Below are 20022 nucleotides of genomic sequence, written 5' to 3'. Positions count from 1 at the left end.
TTTATCAAGGTATTATTTTTGCGGGGTGGGGTGAATGTAACTGTGACTAAATGTTTTGATTTTTTTTTCAAGTGATATTCAGTGAAGGAATGAATAATTTAATAAAGTATTGTGGAGTGCAAGTAAGGTAAGTAAATGGAAGTATTACTCCTGATGAAATAGGTAGTACATGTGATAGTTGTTGTTGTCTCTTTCGGCTTTTCCCGGTTAGGGGTCGCCACAGCGGAACTCCAGTCCGCTAATGATTGGCAGTAGATTTTTATGTGCCGAGTTGCCGGCCCTGATGCACAACCTTCAACGAAGGTACGACCATTCACGCATGTCTCCACACAGAAGACGCTCTAGCTGAGAATCGAAAAGGACAGCATCTTACTGTGAGGCGACAATGCTACCGCAGCACCACCACCGCATGTGATAGTGATAGAAGGAAAAATAATTTCGTGCAATACAGAGAAAAGCATTTGATACCATTAGTCATAGGGAACTTTGGAAGATGTTAGACATTTACTGTTAGTCAAAGGATATTGAGATTGTTGAACTTGGTATATTCACATATATGGGTTTAGACATATATAAATAGTTGGATAAAAATGAGAAGGGACATTAAAAAGGAATACTCTGTAATTGGCACCATGGTTATATTGGTTGTTGGAGTTGTGGTCGGTTGTTGGAGTTGTGGTCAGAAACTATCATTAAGAAGTTACATAAGGCAATATCAGAAACACAAGATAGAATGACTATGCTTATTGAACTGGCATGTGCTGATAATTTGGGCTTGATATGGAAAAAGATAAAAGGAAAAGTTATTATAGAAGATGAAGGGACTGGTAAATAAAATGCTGAGTGTTATGAAGCCAGTTTTGAAAGACCTTGGGTGCCTGTTATAATTAGTGGATGAATAGGGAAAATGATTAAGATAAGTTAAAGCTTTTGACATAAATGTCCCATGCAAGCATAGTAGAAAAGCTAAATAAACTGTAAATAAAACCCAGTGTCACCCACTGGATTGCCAACTGGCTCACACATAGGATGCAAGAAATCAGAGTAGGGGATATTTCCTCCACTAAGAGACTAGTCACCAGTGGAGTCCCCCAGCTTCTGTGCTGAGACCGGTCTTGTTTGGCATCTGTTTCTCTAAAGTAAAAACCAATTCCAAAGGGCTTTGGCTCACTAAGTTTGTAGATGACAAGCTGGGAGCAGTCATTGAATCCCCAAATTACTTGGCCATCCTACAGGAAGGTTTTGTGCCAGATAAATAACTGATGCCAAAATCATGGACTGAAACTAAATACCAAACCATGCATTATTGTATCCTTTGGGAAGCCTTACATGCCAGGTAACTACTACATTGACATTGACAATATGGCCCTAAGAGTTGACCTAGATGTTTTGGATTTGAGACTCTCTGTGGACAATGGCCGAACATTACTTCCATGTGTCTATTGTCATAAGAAAGTCCTTTTATATTGCACAGCTTATAAACAAAGAGATTGTGTCTAGATCTAGGAATATTATATCACCTTTTCTCAGCCCTCATTATGTCATTCATTGAGTATAATGCCTCGTTGTCATGTATCTAGCCAGATGCATGCAACAACTGGAATGCTCACAGAGCTACCTTATTAAAAGGATACAAGACCTAAACAATATGTCTTACATGGGCCAACTCAGTCTTACACTATACTCTGTATTCTACAGACTGTTAAGAGGTGACCTTCCGAAACAATAATGGACTTACTAGACATCAGCAAGTCATATGGCAATGTTAATGCTTGGTCTAGAGATCTAAACCTGTTCTGCAGTATCAACAGAAAGGTTTAGAGAAGTACAGGAGATACTGCTGCTCTGGAATGGGCTCCCCATCAACATAAAACAAAGCTCATCCCTGTCCGTATTCAATAACAACTTGAATCTATGAATGGGAAACAGAAATTTTGCCCCAGGACTGCTCCTGTACTACTAAAGGACAGAGGCAGTTCCTGAATGCTTTCAAATTATCTGTGGTTTGATTCCAGTTATTCTGACTAGGGGTACTTTATAATTATTTACCACAATGTAACACCAAGTGGGATAGGTTAATTCAAGCACTAAAAGGAAAATTGGCTAGGCTTAAAATGCCCCACACTACAGCTAGCCTAGTACTTGCCTATGAATGTATGAATAAAGTTTAGGATTTATAGTTTTAAGACTGAGTAAACAAAAATCAAAAGATTGAGATGATGTTCAGTGAGCTGTAATATATTTTCTTTCACATGTTCAAAAATATGTTTTGGCAAATATAGTACAATGGGATATGTCTTGTGGGAGATTTGTGGTATTATATGTATTTTTTAAATAAGTTTAGAAAGAAAACATATTTACTGAATTTATTTATTTATATTAGAGAAGTTGGTATAATGGTTAAGGTCTTCACCTCCCATGCACCAGGTATAAGGTTTGATCCTGGCCTCCAGCCAATGCCTGCTTGAAGTTTGCATGTTTTCTCTGTCTCTATTTGAGGTTCCTCCCACCTCCGGAAAATATGCTGTGTGTTTCCATTTCAAACTCACCAATGAATGAAGCTGTGGGCAGCAGCACAGAATCTACATAGTGCCCTATAGGAGGAAGAGTTGTACAGACCAACCACTTTGGGCATCTACTGTGGTGCGCAGTATCCTCAAGATAGGAGAACATGGATCACAGATTGTGCTCCATGGCATTGCTAGTCACTCAACAGTGTAAAATGTGACTCTAGTTGATTCAGGCATGTTGACTGATGTCATCAAATTTGCATGGGTATTTGCCAGTGAAAAGTGGGTTGAGGACCGGGCCTACTCTGACCCACGCCAGGGACCCATGCTGATGGTAGGAGGGGTAAATGTGCTCCTATTAGCCAGTGTGTGCCCACAATAAAGCCCAGCATCCCTGGGTCAATAAGCAACTGGTCATCAGGTGTCTAGTTGCCCAGCCTGTGTTACCTGGGATTGCTTTGTTGAGCAAAAGTTGCACGTAAAACCAATCAACCTGCCAAATATAAACTGAGAATTGCTACACTTAATGTAGGTTCACTGACAGGATGCAGGTTGGAAGTGGATAACATGAAGATATGGAGGAGGCTGGACATCCTATGTATCCAAGAGACAAGATGGAAAGGCAGTGTAGCAAAGTCACTTGGCTTGGAATCCAGAGTCTACTACTCAGGAGAACAGGCTAGAAATTGCGTGAGAACTGTGGTGAGAGGCATCAGAAGGCAGTGAGGGACATCATCAGAATTAGTGACAGACTCATGGCAATCCGACTCCAGTGTAATGATAGGGCAGTATTCATAATCTCAGCCTATGCCCCACAGCAGGGTTGTGATAGTAAGGAAAAGAGTGCATTCAGACAGCAATTGCAGGATCTGTGGGTTCTAAGCTAGCACATATGGGAGGAGTGTGTGTGTGTACATATATTTGTGATACATACACATGTATGTATATATAATGTACGTACATATGTACATGTATACATATAGATATGCTTCCAGCATGTAAGGAAACTGAGTCACTGAATATATTCTTTAGTTTTATTTAGAATCATCACTCAACCTTATGAAAAGCTGTACACTGCATAATAATAAGGATGTGGGAGTTCTGAGTATACAAAATACAAAGACATTTGAGAATTGTATAAAGGGAGAAAAGGAAAAAAACATTACGTCAATATGATGGTCGCTGTTGATGTGATACCCCAACCCCATGTGCAGAAATGGGAAAAAGGGGATTATGGATGGATGAATGTAAGAATATACCCAACATGTGGCCATGGAGATGAATATGATTAATATTCTTCAAAAAAAATTGTTGTACAAGTATATTCCAGGTGAATATTACTTTTAATTATTTATATGATTTAACAAGCCCTTAAGTAGCAGAACTTTTACCACAATGCCAGAAAACATGTCAAGAGTTATGAGAATGGACTGACTTTTTGTGGAGATGGCAGTTAAACAAATTGCCAGTTAAATATTGAATGGTATATAAATTTGCTAAAGAAAGAAAATGTCAAGTGTATGATATCATTGAAACAATCCAACGTGTTTTTTTCTAAACAATAAAAGAATTCAGGAGTTTTAGTATCCTGTTTGTAAGGAACTGCATATTCCAAAATTTAAAACATTTAATATGGATATGGTGCCTTATAGAATGCAGGAATTTATAAGATGAAGTGTTGATGAGATAGATAAGTTTCATGTTTATGATTTATTTGTTACATTAGAACTGATGAAAGCCTGTTTAATAAGAAGTGGGATATTAGCGATGTAACAAAATATATATTTTGTTGTGGGAGATGAAAATGACATCTACTATTGTGATACTTGTTATATAATAGAAAATTTTTTGAAATGTACTTGTATGATTTTAAGCAAGTTTATTATTGTGTAAATATATGGAGCATTTAATAAAGTGCCATGGGATCTTTTACATCCAGCTGAACTATAACAAAGTTAGGTAGATGGGACCTTTTCTTATCTGAAAGATAGTGTCTCAGGAGTGCAGTACTCCCTCCTATGCTGCCTTCAATGAAAATATCAGGAAAGGAATCCAGGCTGTGTGTGTGTGTGTGTGTGTGTGTGTGTGTGTGTGTGTGTGTGTGTGTGTGTGTGTGTGTGTGTGTGTGTGTGTCAGAGTCAAGAAGGTTGTCTAAGCAAGCAGTAATGCCTGACAAGGTGAGCGTTAATGTGTAATTAATGCCCGCCCAGGGGTGTTATGAGGCCTGACTCCACAGGCAAAGGACCTCTACATCCCTAGAAGGGCATTAATTACACATTAACATACACCCTGGAGGGCATTATTGCTCTTTGAGAATGGGCTCTGTGTAAAATTGTGTTTTATTTAATTATTTATTTTTTTTAAGTACTATATTATTTTTTTTTATATATTTTAATGTATAATAGTTCCTCCGCCTAATGTTTCAAACTTGATGTAGTATATGTTAATGGTGTTGGAGGAAGCATGTAACACACAGTTGGCTATCATTTCAAAATATGTGGGAGGAAGATATAATGAGGAGGGGAGTCGGTGTTTTTTTTTTTTTTTGGCTTCATCTATGTCAGGGCAAGAACATCAGGGTTTTCTTAAATTCATTTAGTCTTTCAAGTTAGACTTATTTTTCTATCACAGTTGGAATGTGTGATTTTTGAGAGATTTGATGAAGAGAAGTAGCTTTTAAGTTGCTGTGTGGACCTATAGTTGCTAGAAGACTAATGTTAAAGTTGTTATAATATGTACTAATGATCTGGACCTAGGTTTTTATCTGTGTCACCCTTTTTAAGCAATTTTAAATTATCTATGTATCAGGTTTTCTTATAATGTTAACTTGGGGCAAACTGTGCAAAATTTTGGAGTACAGATGAAGGATTAGCTTTATAGTCACGCAATGAAGTATAGTTTTGTTTTTAGGAGAATATAATCCTTCAGTGGTTAGTTTGGCATATATTATGCCTTGAATCATAACAGCTGCACAAAAGGTGAAAATGTAAATGGTGTTTAGCACACACACATCTTTACATTGGTGTAGGTTTTGACATTTCAACTCAGAGATGTAATTTTACATTTGATAATCAACACACATTTTATGCATTTTTTTATATCTCCTAAAATGAGTTACAGTATCTCACTGACCATTTCAAGTAGACAAAGACTATGTGATAAGCTTGTTTGGATGTCAGCTTTCAAATGAGACATTAACCAGCATTGTTGCATGCTGATTTACTGAAAGATTGACAGAAATATAAATCCTGATATATTTCTGGTAATCTGACAACTAAAAAATGTATCATCATCAATCATGTTCCTCTGTTCCTTTCCTGACATATAGACTTAATTATGAAAAATGTCATAATTCACATAATCAGGCAAATAAAGCAGTATATGTCTGCAAGTGTTGTAGATGAGTATTGTTGTTTGGTCAGTTTATCCTTTAGTAATGACAGCTTTAAAGCTTTATATTACCCATCATCCTGTCATGATAACCTAATCGATAAACTGTTGAATTGCTGCAGTTGCGCTACATACACTTCTATAGTAATGTAAGGTCCCAAACAGCACTTTCCCATTATGTTTCCATGATGTCTTACAGTCTTTGACAAAAATCTGACAAATGTATTAATGCTCCTAATCTGAGTCCATGTGTGCTACATATATTTCACTTTCTGTGATCATGTTTGTTAGCAGCTTGGAAATGGTCAAGCAAAAATACATGCAACTCTAGATAAAGCATGGTGATGGCTACGTCATCATCTAGAAGACAGTAAAAGCACCCATTTAGGCTAACTTGGAGAAGCTGGTAAGCAAACACGCATTTGTGTACATATTTAAAAATTCCTTCTACGTGCTGCGTCTATACTTTTAAAATTGTCTGGCTTAGTAATGAAACCTTACACATCACATTGCCATGTTCCTTGCAGAGTTATTTACAAAAATATGAAAACTATCATGATGTTCATAACCTAATAAAGTGTTATAGATCTGCAGGTGGGCTACTTACAAATAATGTCTTTTGGCCAGTGTGTCTGTACCAGTAAAAAACCTCCAAATTATACCCAACGCATCATGCTTCCATGCTTCCTTATAACAATATTAACAAAATATGAGAAACTGATCATTTTCATAAACTGACAAATGAAGAAATCATTATAGTTCTCCATGTTTGATACACATGCCTCGCGTTCTGTGACTAAGTTGTAAGCATTAACAACTTTGTGAAGAGACATTACGTGCATCTTGCCACACTCCTTTACAAAGCCATAATGAGACACATCTTTGAAAGGCTATATCTCTGCCCCCTTTGAGATTTATTGCAAAACTTTTATTTAAAAACAGGATAGTCGGCTAGAAAATATATGTAAGACTGCAATTCTAACCTCAGAACTTTTAGTCCAGCATACACACACCTTTGGCCATCTTTGAGATGTCATTATGAAATATTCAGATAAAAAGAAGGTATTTAGCTACAAAACACACACGACTGTAATTCCAACCATATTATATGCTGGTTATGTACTTTGAGATAGACATACACCTCTGTCCCACTTTGTGATTTCATTATGAACTGTTCAATGGATAACAGGGTATTCAGCAACAAAATACTATGAAGACTGCAATCCTATCCTCAGATCTTTTAGTAGACTACACCTCTGACTTGGATCCCACAACTGTAGTCACTTGAAAGCATGACGTTGTATTGTGTCACAATGGAAAATATATTTTATAGGGAAACTGTAAAATTATTGCAGGCCATTATTGTGCTTGGTGTACTGAGCATATCTTTACCACAGCACTCACAATAAAAACTGATTCTAACTGTAAAAGAAGGTATGAGGAGACACTGTATATAACACTAAAAGGAAATGAAAAACATAATTAAGACTATAGGGTCTTATGCAAAAAGAGGTGAGAATAAGAAAAGAATATGTCCAATTGTAAGTAATAAATATATACACACACATATTTGTGCATGTGTGTGTTATAAGACTTATCTTTGCATGCATTTTATCATGTGCTGAACTGCTGGTGTTTTTTGTCACTGATACAATTTCACAAATTCTGCAATGCTTGAAGTTCATTTTATCGACCGTTACATAATTCAAGTTTTTTGCCCTTTTTTGAGTTTGTGTGCTCTTGGAGTTGGAATATTTAATTTCTGGGAATATGTAAAAAGTTGTTTTCCTTGTTCTTTTTGTTTTGATAATCACAAATGTAACCTACTGGTTTACATTTTCTATTTTTTTAATGATTTTAGTGGTAATTAATGGTAATTGCTTGTTTGATGTTTTGCGTTTGTCAAACTCACCATCAGTTATTGATTGTATACTCGTATATGTATAAAACTGTTGTATACATTTTGTTGAAAAAGAAATATAAATATTTGTAAATGTTGTGTCTTTCGGCTTTTCCTGGTTAGGGGTCACCACAGCGGAACTCCGGTCCGCTAATGATTGGCAGTAGATTTTTACGTGCCGAGTTGCCAGCCCTGATGCACACCCTTCAAAGAAGGTACGCCCATTCATGCATGACTCCACACAGAAGACGCTTTAGCTGAGAATCGAACAGGACAACGTCTTACTGTGAGGCGACAACTTGTGAATATTCATAAAGATGTGTCTATGCTTAACTAAAAAATAAAATCACATTAGTATGTCCACCTCTATCAAGTCATTTTGGCTTAGAGCAAAGTAAAAATTGGTAATGACTACTCAGAGGGTCACAGATACATTAGTAGAACAAAGAACTTCAATTAACTAATGTTTTTCCAGTTTCTCTCCACAAATAGAACATTAGCTGATAAGGATAACATGCACACATACATTGACATCTTAAAACAATGCTGTTGATATTGCACAAATAATGATACCAGTCTCCAGCATTGTATTCTGAAAGATGTATTTTTTCCATACTAAAATATGTATTTTGTACTCTCTGTTTTTCTTTCTCTGTCTATTTCACATTCACATACACGTTTAAGTGATCTGATGTTTAATAGATCATTTATTAATATCATACATTTTACTTTACCAGGAGTTAGGAAGAAAGTTAGGACTGCAGGATCCTGTGATAGTACAAAGCATGTATATATTTAAGGTAGGTAGCACAGTCTCGTCTTGCTATGTATTACCTATTGTTACTTGAGTATTTTTGCACTGCTTATGTTTACAATTTTTTTTCAGCAACCTGGAATTGGGGGTGAAGGTAAGCTGCATTTATTTCGTTCTTTATTTATAAAGCATAGAGAAAGGAATCATCTCTGATTTATTATGCTATTGCTGTCTCAGAAGAAGTGATTGATGTTAGAAAACAGATTTGCATCTAGTTAAGTGGGACAGCATGTTTTCTCAACTGATGTACCCTTCAGTTTGTTTCTTTTTCACTTTCAAATAATGCCTTGAAATAGTTTCCTTTAGAACTTGCTATGCTCCCTCAGTTTCACTGCATGTCTTGTAGCTGTAACACTTACCAACTAGAACAAATGTAGACAGTATAACCCGTCCAGCTCAGTTAGTGCCAGAAACACTGGCAGTACATTCAGTCACACCTCTGTTTTCCCAATATTTCTTAATTCTTTATATCTGATGTTCGTGTTTTTTTTTTTTTGGTAGCATGAGACCTGCATGATTGGTATTGCATTTAATTATTGGATTGCTAATCTGCCTTGCACTCATTACTTGCTAGGATCAAGTTGTCGCTCCTGTGCTCTTGAATAGCTAAAGGAGATAATCTGTGAATGAAAGACAAAATAGGAATGAATTTTTGTGTTATCTTGTTATTACTATAAATGGTTCCATTGTGATGTCCCAGATCATGACTGAAAATGTTCCTTTGGATTAGCTAGCATACACAGTTAATAAACTGAAAAATAAGTAATGTGCTGAAAATAAGCAGCCAGAAAAATGTGCAATAAGCAAAACTTAGAGACTATGAACAGCTGTGAGATATGACAGACCAATATATAAATATCCATATGTCATCTAAAACCCAACTTATCTTAACACTGTATCATATACAACTTATCTAAACTCATTTCATCTAAACTAGCAAAACTCAAAAAACTATTTTTTGTGCATTGTAAAATTATTTTTTTTACCACTAGCATGAGGAGTTTTCTTAAAGATGTAGCAATAATATTGCAGTTTGCTGGTCTGAGTAAGATGATAGTGCACTTCCAGTGTTTTCCCTTTCTTCCACTGTAGCATAATTATGGAGTTGTTATATATAAGTTAGTGGGGCTAGGGGTGCAGGAATACTTGCCCCATGCAAAAATATATATATATATTCTGTGTTTATTTTGTTTTGGAGTTTTTTTGCTGGTTTTGATGGAATCTGTTTAGAGAAGTTGCATTTGATAAGTTGAGTTTTAGATGAAATGACATATACTAATTTTTTCTCAATAGCCACCAGAAATTAAACTTTCTCTAAAGGCCATGAAGTAAGTGATTCTGAATGTAGATTACCAGAGAAAGACCTGCTCAAAAAAGGTTAATACGTTAAGGACAAGCACAAGCAGAAACTAAAAAAAAAATGTTTCTGATCATATGCAGCTCTCTGTGTAGTACTAATGGCCCATGTAACATTTTGAATGACTTATGCTGTGAATGAGGTAGCTATTCTGATATGATTTTGTTGTTCTGCCAAGGCTGCTTTTTCCCAGAGTTTACTTTGTGTTCCTGTGATGTAACATTTTGCTTTTCTTTTCTTATTTTGTGAGAGAACGTTTTAATAATAAGCTGTGGCCCAGGACATTGCTTTCTGTTTTTAATTCGTCTGTCACAACCATAAGAAGTATTTAATGCATTCAAGGCAATACTGAAGGACTTGCCTTCACACTCCAAGCAGTGAACTGCAGTTAAACCACACTTTGATAAACTATTGTACCTCTTCTTTGACACCAAAAAGAGCTCCAAAATTAGATAAAATGACTTTAATGTAAAAGAGATCAGTATAGAATAATCAAAAGTTGAAAAGAACTAACTAGAGACTCAATTAGCATTTGTTTCTTGTTTGGTGTGACAAATTTAAAATAAGCCTGCTTACATAATGAGTAATTTTCTCTATCCAGGACTGCTTTCAAAATGGCTTACCATGATGCTGAAGCCTTAACTTAGAAGGTTTCTGCATCATAGTCAGTCTTTCTGATACAGACACTGTTCTCTCGCTATTGCTTTCCCCTGGTTGGCAGAGAACAGTCCCATTGGGGAAGCTACAAGCTAATGGGACTGTCCCGCGGAGTGGCTAATGTCAATTAACCATGTGTTTTCACCTGGAAATGTCAGAGGCTTCCAATTAACTTGCAAGGAGGAAAAAATAAATCCTGTCTTTTGACAATGTTCAGCAATTCATGCCTATGGGAGTAGTTGTGGGTACAGGTAAGTGTAGTAAAGCCATAGGTACAGTATGTGTGTCTGTAGGGGCATGAATGTAACTGTGTGTGTGTATGTGTTTCCTTGAGTGTCAGTGAGTATGTAGGGGTTTGTTTGTGGATGCTTGGATGTGTCTCTGTGTGTGTGTACAGGGGGTTCCTATTAGAATGATGAAAAATCAAAATCTCGAACACTCGGATGAGCGAAAACGCAGGTAATTGAAATCGATATTGTGAGATTGCAGTACAGAGAAGATTGGAAAATTTGCCCTTTCCTCGCTGTAGTGTGATCTCGGAGTTTGAATATATTTTTAGGGGGGGGGACGCAGCCCCCCACTATAACAATTTTGATTACGTGCATTTTCGCTCATCCTAGCATTTCAAATTTTGATTTTTCATATATGAAATATAGACCCCGTACAGGTAGGGGATTCACTATGCTACCATGATGTATGGGCTGATAGGAAGAACACAAGCTCTGTCGGGTCTAAAAGTGCATTGTTAGATTCAGAGACATGGTAATGAGCCACTATTGAGGTGTTTCTCTATGCAGTTTTAGCACGTCTCTAAAATGGAATTTCTCTCTGTTGTGCTAATTGATCAGCCTGTGTTGGCCAATTAATGTGTGCAGAAAGAATTTTTGTGAATTTCTAGGTCCACGGTGGACACATTGTGTGTGTGTGTGTGTGTGTGTGTGTGTGTGTGTGTGTGTGTGTGTGTGTGTGTGTGTCTGTATGTGTGTATTTGATTCTTGAAAACTTTTAAAAACAGTTTTTAAGCACTTTTGTCCTGAGTAGCAGGACTTCTTTAGGTGAAATATCATTGCTGTTTCAAACTCTGAAATCTTAAAGTTGCAAAAGAGAAAACAGACAATATTATCTTATTTGCCAATATGTGAGGCAAGCTAATCCAAAGAAATACATTTGATGGAAAGTAATTAGCATATGAAGTGATCTTTTCAGTCATACCTTAGCTCAGAGTTGGATACTTAAGTTAAAACATATAGCTATTGGATTACTTTTAAAACTGGAAAAAACATTTAATTACTTACTGACAGCTGGGTTAGGGCTTGAATGCCTAAGTTGTTGTCTCAGGTATTGGTTGTTAAAATATTTTTCTAGCAACTATGTTAGGGCATACTTCCTTGCTGCTAATGTAATGAAAACAGAAAATACATGTGGATAGAGGGATGCAGTCGTTTAAGTTGGTTTTTATTAAAGGTCTGGTACTGGTTTTAGGCAGCAAAGGAGGTATTGGGGATAAAACCCCACACACAGATGGTTTGAGGTATGTCCCTCTGAGTCATTCAGATTTACCAGCACTGCAGTTTTTTTCATTAAAACAGCACAAAGTGTGTGTGAGAGAATATATGCATTCTTCAGTTATTTCCTAATTATTTGTCTTGGCTGAGGGACCTAAATCATTAAGTACATTCTGAAGAGCAGTGACATAAATTCATAGGTTCATAGATTAGTACTAAGCTAACTGCCCTTGAGAACCATTTAAAGCCTAACCAATTATCCCTTGTGAGACTCAAATCCTGCACCTTGTGTTTGTAAGGCAAACACTTTAACCATTAGGCCACCCTCCCAAGTCTTATAATGACTTTCCGTATCTTAACATTACCAGATTAGAGCTTATAAAACACATTGGTCAGAAATTAAATTGGTGAGGCATAAATTAAATAAATAAATAAGGATCCAGAATAGAGCACTGAAAATACTCTGAAAGAGAGGCTATCATTTGGAAAATAAGGCATCACTCTCAACAGACTAAAATGTATTAAGCAGTCGGTTTTGAATCTAATGGATAAGTTGTGTTCCAAGGCGTACATTTTTGTATCTTTTTAAAATGCAAAGTATGATTTAGAGAGTCAAAGACCTGAGAAAAGTCAACATGTATGGCATCACCCTGAAGATTATGGTTCAGAGACATTGTAATGTTAGTGTGAGAGTAGATGCGTTTCTGTTGTGAAATGTTCACCATAAAGGTTTCCTTTAATACTTTATTTATTTGTGTATTTCCAGTTTGATTACCGGGGAGGTCCACTGGGCTCAAAGAGCCCGTTTTCAGTGGAGGCCCAGGGAATAAAGCTCCAAATTACATACAAGTAAACAAATTGAAATTATACAATCCATATTACATACAAGTAAACAAAAATGAAATTATGATAAAGCACAAAAACATGCGCCAGGTCCTATGGCAGTTTAACCAAACAATACAAGTATCCAAACGCAACAAAGTAATACACTTCAAGTAAATCTCCTTTGAGTCACAACACAGGTTCCTTAAAATACAGCTGTTTATTGGAAACGTAAGCGCTTTCACCCTACGGCTTCATCAGACGTACAAATGCCTCCTTACAATACATATCTTATATAGTCTCAATCGACATCCTATTGGTTGTCAAATCAATTAGCTGACTCATACTAGTAATGTACCTTAAAAGCTAACTAAACTCAACTGCACAGATAAAAAATCCAAATAAATATATACATATATAATATATTAAAGCATTAAGCATAAAAAAGCTCTATAAAAAATATATATATATGTATAAATATAAGATAAATACATCACATCCTAATACAAACTCTGAACATAGTTTGTATATGTAAAGGCAGTTAGATGATAGAACGTATCATATATAAAACATAATATAAAAGCAATACCATATAAAGATAATCTGTGAAAATATAAACATATCAGTGCTTAGGTTTGTGGCATCTCTTTTTCTTAAGTATAGGCCTTATATTGACCCTTTCATTGAGACCTGGTGGATGATCAGCCTTACATCTCACAATCCACCTCATCTCACATTCTAGGGTATGATTAACTATATCACCCCCTCTTATGTTTTCAAGAACCACCTGTATCACACAGAACGTAAAACTGTGTGTAGGACCTGAGAGCTTGGTATGTCTAGCTAGGGCATTATTGTCACTGCCAATCCTGGTTTGATAAAGATGTTCCCTAATTCTTTCTCTTAGGGACCTATTGGTTTTACCTATGTAGAACGATCTACAGGCTTGGCACCTAGCTAAATAGACTACATTCTTACTTAAGCAATTCGTACCTGTACTGAAATTATATTCATAGTTATTATTAGGATTTAAGAAAGTAGTTCTAGTATCTATTAAAGAGCATTGATTGCACCCCCCACATGGTTGAGTGTTATAAGCATGGTTACAATATTTAGCATTCCTATATGATACATTCCTATAACATAACAAGCTCTTCAAATTAGGTTTATTCTTGTATGTTATCCTTGGTTTGGGACCTGTTAATTCACCAATGTCATGATCTAACCTAAGTATTTCCCAGTGTTTAGTTAATAGACCCCTAATATAGGTTGCATCTTTAGTATAAAACAGAGGTACTCTGGGTGGTTGATGTGTATTCACTGAGCCTGTATTATCACTCTCAACCACTTCCGCAAAATAAGGTCTAGCGGATGTTGATCTAAGACCGTCCACTTCTAGGATTGTCCTGTCAAATACAGCCTCACTATACCCTCTCTTAATGAACATAGATTTCAATTTAGTTATTTCATCTAGGTAACCATCTTCACTTGGATTCAGCCTGGACGCTCTCATAAGCTGTCCTTTCATTACATTATCAAACACATATCTCGGGTGCATACTATTCCTATGTAAGAGATTGTTTCTATAGCACAATTTGCGATGTATTGATGTATTCAGTAGTCCACAGGATAACTTGGCTATATTCACATCCAGGAAAGAAATACATTCACTGGAATAGTTTAATGTAAATTTTAAAAATTCAGTAGAGTTGTTAATCTCATCCACAAATGATACCAAGCTATTAGGATCGCCCAACCAAATAAAAAAGAGGTCGTCCACAAACCTTTTATAGAAGACAACCTTCTCCTTAAAGATAGTAGACTCAAATAAAAACTTATCTTCCCAATAAGCCATAACTATGTTGGCGTAGCTATTGGCACAGGGTGTGCCCATAGCTACGCCATCATTCTGCAAGTATATTGAGTCACTAAACAAGAATACATTATTACAGAGTATGGTCTCCATAAATAGACTTATTAAATCTATCTTTTTATCTGAGTAGGTTGATCTAGAGTGTAAGAACCGCTGTAGATATAAAACCCCTGTGTCATTAGGAATCACTGTAAAGAGACTAACTACATCTAATGTGACCAAAAAATATTCTTCATTGGTGTCTAGATTCCTCATATATCCGTTTAGTTCCAAAAGGAATTGTTTACTATCTTTGAGGACATGTGGGACACTATCTACCAGAGGTCGGGTAAAATGCTCAACAAAGACTGACATAGGTTCTGTGAGCCAGCCCTGTGCTGCAACAATGGGTCTCATGGGTGGTTTATGGATTGACTTGTGTACATTCGGGAGGCCTTGTATAACGGGTAACCGTGGATTGGATACTTTTAAATAATTATATAACTCTACAGAAATGTCTTCTGATAGCAATAGATCATCCAGCATACTATATACCCTGAACACTTTATCTTTTACTAGCTCCATATTAATTTTCAAATAATATGCATCGTTATTCAGGAGCTCATACATACTATCCAAGTATCCACTAGTATCCATTACCACTAAGGGCCCTCCCTTATCGGCTGGTCTAATAATAATACTCTGGTCTGTTTTAAGTGAGTTTAAAGCTTGTCTCGGAGGGAAATTCAAGTTGTTTGTATATCTAGACTTCTTCCTTGACTCGTAGTAGGTATATATATCCTTCTCTACAACTCTGCAGAAAGTGTCTAATAAGGGATGTAACTGAGGCGTATATAGGCTATTAGGCCTAAATCTATCCACAAATACTTCCTTGTTACCCATTCCAAAATCCAATTTGAGTTGCAAATTTCTAACAAATAACTTAACATCTATAATTGAGTCTACCAAGTCACCATGGCTAGTCGGAATAAAGCTCAACCCCTTGTTAAGTACTTGTTCCTCGTATTGATTTAAAACTCTCTGGGAAATATTAACTATCAAAGTGTCCCAGTCCTCTCCCACATTTTTTTCAATGTGGGTCCTTGTTGTTCGCTCCCTGACCCTTTCCTTTTGTGTCTGCCTCTGCTTATCGACCTCTGTCTCCCTAAGCGTTGTTGCTGCGCTATGGGGAAAGGGATGTGAGGAGAACTCTGATTTGGGTTAACGGGAGGGACCTCGTGCACTGTTGTCTTCCTTCTGACTACTGGCTCTACAGTCCCATTCCCCGTAGTATTCAATACCACTTCTGTATGTCTTATAATACTACCAGGTCCAATATGACTTTCTATCCCACCAGTATTACTGGGGGTAGACAGACTGGTGGTGGCTGTGGACACAGCATTTTGATCAATAACATTAACTTCATTCATACTATTCACATCTATCTTGTCATGGTCAGGGCAAGTTGTATGAGATCTATGCTCTGACATATGATTCACATTATTAACATTTAGTAACATTGTTCACATTCACAACCCTATTAATACCATTCTCATTACTGTTTGGCCTAGGCCAAGTAAAAACATGATTATTATTGAAATCTTTGACATCTCTTAATATTTTACTCTTCTTTTGCTCCAGCAACCTTTTTTCAAAGAGTAGAACATTATCAAGAAGTCTATCAAGTTTAGTGTCTATAATGTCATTAGTATATTTCTTTTTTATATTGTCAAAAAGTTGGTTTACTGACCATCTCAATTCATCCTCCTCGGTCGCATGAAAATCGATTAGCAGTCTCATGTAGTTAAAGCTCAATTCTAAATTGAGCTGCTGCCATCTATATAGAAGTTCCGGGAAGTTATTACCTGAGGTGGGCATCTTTAGTATCCTTAGCCCACGCGGCACTATCCTCTTGGCGATACATGCTTTAAAATGCTGGCGTTGCATTTGAAGTCTTTTTAATTTCAAGAAGTTAAACTCCAACTGTTGCAGCTCCTCCGTTAGGTTGGATAAGTTGGCATTGTCCATTTCACTTAGTCCGGACTCCAAATTAGGTTCGTACACAATCAAAAGATTCTCTGCTCCTCTCACACAGTCATAAAAGCGTTCTGACCTGCGGTTGGTCACGCTCGTCTTCACAGGAATGTACGGAAGCTCCACGTTATTCTCAGTCTCTGCCATTCTCCTGGGCTGGTGTGCAGTAAAACAGTAAACGTAAACTAAGCACAGTAGGACACCAAACCAACGGAGCTCGGACCCAGCCACGAACAGGAAACCAAGTAAGATAAAGCACAAAAACATGCACCAGGTCCTATGGCAGTTTAACCAAACAATACAAGTATCCAAACGCAACAAAGTAATACACTTCAAGTAAATCTCCTTTGAGTCGCAACACAGGTTCCTTAAAATACAGCTGTTTATTGGAAACGTAAGCGCTTTCACCCTACGGCTTCATCAGACATACAAATGCCTCCTTTCAATACATATCTTATATAGTCTCAAACGACATCCTATTGGTTGTCAAATCAATTAGCTGACTCATACTAGTAATGTACCTTAAAAGCTAACTAAACTCAACTGCACAGATAAAAAATCCAAATAAATATATACATATATAATATAATAAAGCATTAAGCATAAGCATAAAAAAATCAATACGAGGAGCAAGTACTTAACAAGGGGTTGAGCTTTATTCCGACTAGCCATGGTGACTTGGTAGACTCAATTATAGATGTTTATTTGTTAGAAATTTGCAACTCAAATTGGATTTTGGAATGGGTAACAAGGAAGTATTTGTGGATAGATTTAGGCCTAATAGCCTATATACGCCTCAGTTACATCCCTTATTAGACACTTTCTGCAGAGTTGTAGAGAAGGATATATATACCTATATACCTACTACGAGTCAAGGAAGAAGTCTAGATATGCAAACAACTTGAATTTCCCTCAGAGACAAGCTTTAAACTCACTTAAAACAGACCCGAGTATTATTATTAGACCAGCCGATAAGGGAGGGCCCTTAGTGGTAATGGATACTAGTGGATACTTGGATAGTATGTATGAGCTCCTGAATAATGATGCATATTATTTGAAAATTAATATGGAGCTAGTAAAAGATAAAGTGTACAGGGTATATAGTATGCTGGACGATCTATTGCTATCAGAAGACATTTCTGTAGAGTTATATAATTATTTAAAAGTATCCAATCCACTGTTACCCGTTATACAAGGCCTCCCGAAGGTACACAAGTCAATCCATAAACCACCCATGAGACCCATTGTTGCAGCACAGGGCTGGCTCACAGAACCTATGTCAGTCTTTGTTGAGCATTTTACCCGACCTCTGGTAGATAGTGTCCCACATGTCCTCAAAGATAGTAAACAATTCCTATTGGAACTATACGGATATTTGAGGAATCTAGACACCAATGAATAATATTTTTTGGTCACATTAGATGTAGTTAGTCTCTCTACAGTGATTCCTAATGACACAGGGGTTTTATATCTACAGCGGTTCTTACACTCTAGATCAACCTACTCAGATAAAAAGATAGATTTAATAAGTCTATTTATGGAGACCATACTCTGTAATAATGTATTCTTGTTTAGTGACTCAATATACTTGCAGAATGATGGCGTAGCTATGGGCACACCCTGTGCCAATAGCTATGCCAACATAGTTATGGCTTATTGGGAAGATAAGTTTTTATTTGAGTCTACTATCTTTAAGGAGAAGGTTGGCTTCTATAAAAGGTTTGTGGATGACCTCTTTTTTATTTGGTTGGGCGATCCTAATAGCTTGGTATCGTTTGTGGATGAGATTAACAACTCTACTGAATTTTTAAAATTTACATTAAACTATTCCAGTGAATGTATTTCTTTCCTGGATGTGAATATAGCCAAGTTATCCTGTGGACTACTGAATACATCAATACATCGCAAATTGGCTATAGAAACAATCTCTTACATAGGAATAGTATGCACCCGAGATATGTGTTTGATAATGTAATGAAAGGACAGCTTATGAGAGCATCCAGGCTGAATCCAAGTGAAGATGGTTACCTAGATGAAATAACTAAATTGAAATCTATGTTCATTAAGAGAGGGTATAGTGAGGCTGTATTTGACAGGACAATCCTAGAAGTGGATGGTCTTAGATCAACATCCGCTAGACCTTATTTTGCGGAAGTGGTTGAGAGTGATAATACAGGCTCAGTGAATACACATCAACCACCCAGAGTACCTCTGTTTTATACTAAAGATGCAACCTATATTAGGGGTCTATTAACTAAACACTGGGAAATACTTAGGTTAGATCATGACATTGGTGAATTAATAGGTCCCAAACCAAGGATAACATACAAGAATAAACCTAATTTGAAGAGCTTGTTATGTTATAGGAATGTATCATATAGGAATGCTAAATATTGTAACCATGCTTATAACACTCAACCATGTGGGGGGTGCAATCAATGCACTTTAATAGATACTAGAACTACTTTCTTAAATCCTAATAATAACTATGAATATAATTTCAGTACAGGTACGAATTGCTTAAGTAAGAATGTAGTCTATTTAGCTAGGTGCCAAGCCTGTAGATAGTTCTACATAGGTAAAACCAATAGGTCCCTAAGAGAAAGAATTAGGGAACATCTTTATCAAACCAGGATTGGCAGTGACAATAATGCCCTAGCTAGACATACCAAGCTCTCAGGTCCTACACACAGTTTTACGTTCTGTGTGATACAGGAGGTTCTTGAAAACATAAGAGGGGGTGATATAGTTAATCATACCCTAGAATGTGAGATGAGGTGGATTGTGAGATGTAAGGCTGATCATCCACCAGGTCTCAATGAGAGGGTCAATATAAGGCCTATACTTAAGAAAAAGAGATGCCACAAACCTAAGCACTGATATGTTTATATTTTCACAGATTATCTTTATATGGTATTGCTTTTATATTATGTTTTATATATGATACGTTCTATCATCTAACTGCCTTTACATATACAAACTATGTTCAGAGTTTGTATTAGGATGTGATGTCTTTATCTTATATTTATACATATGTATATATTTTTTATAGAGCTTTTTTTATGCTTAATGCAATAATTATATATATGTATATATTTATTTGGATTTTTTATCTGTGCAGTTGAGTTTAGTTAGCTTTTAAGGTACATTACTAGTATGAGTCAGCTAATTGATTTGACAA

At 36.4% G+C, this 20022-nt stretch overlaps 1 protein-coding gene across 1 annotated transcript in view; it reads left to right on the top strand.

Annotated features, from left to right (window-relative positions):
• Positions 1-20022, top strand: part of PHYHD1 (phytanoyl-CoA dioxygenase domain containing 1) — a 440621-nt gene that overhangs the window by 198256 nt on the left and 222343 nt on the right. Inside the window, exons 6-7 of the mRNA XM_044058772.1 lie at positions 8538-8600; positions 8687-8708. Of these exons, the coding sequence (XP_043914707.1) occupies positions 8538-8600; positions 8687-8708 (85 nt within the window). The remainder of the gene's footprint in view (positions 1-8537; positions 8601-8686; positions 8709-20022) is intronic.

Source organism: Protopterus annectens, chromosome 16.part0, assembly GCF_019279795.1.
Source record: "Protopterus annectens isolate FY-2018-M chromosome 16.part0, PAN1.0, whole genome shotgun sequence".
Lineage (NCBI taxonomy): Eukaryota > Metazoa > Chordata > Ceratodontiformes > Protopteridae > Protopterus > Protopterus annectens.
The sequence above is the reverse complement of the archived record's forward strand: the minus strand, read 5'-3'. Positions and strand labels throughout refer to the sequence as shown.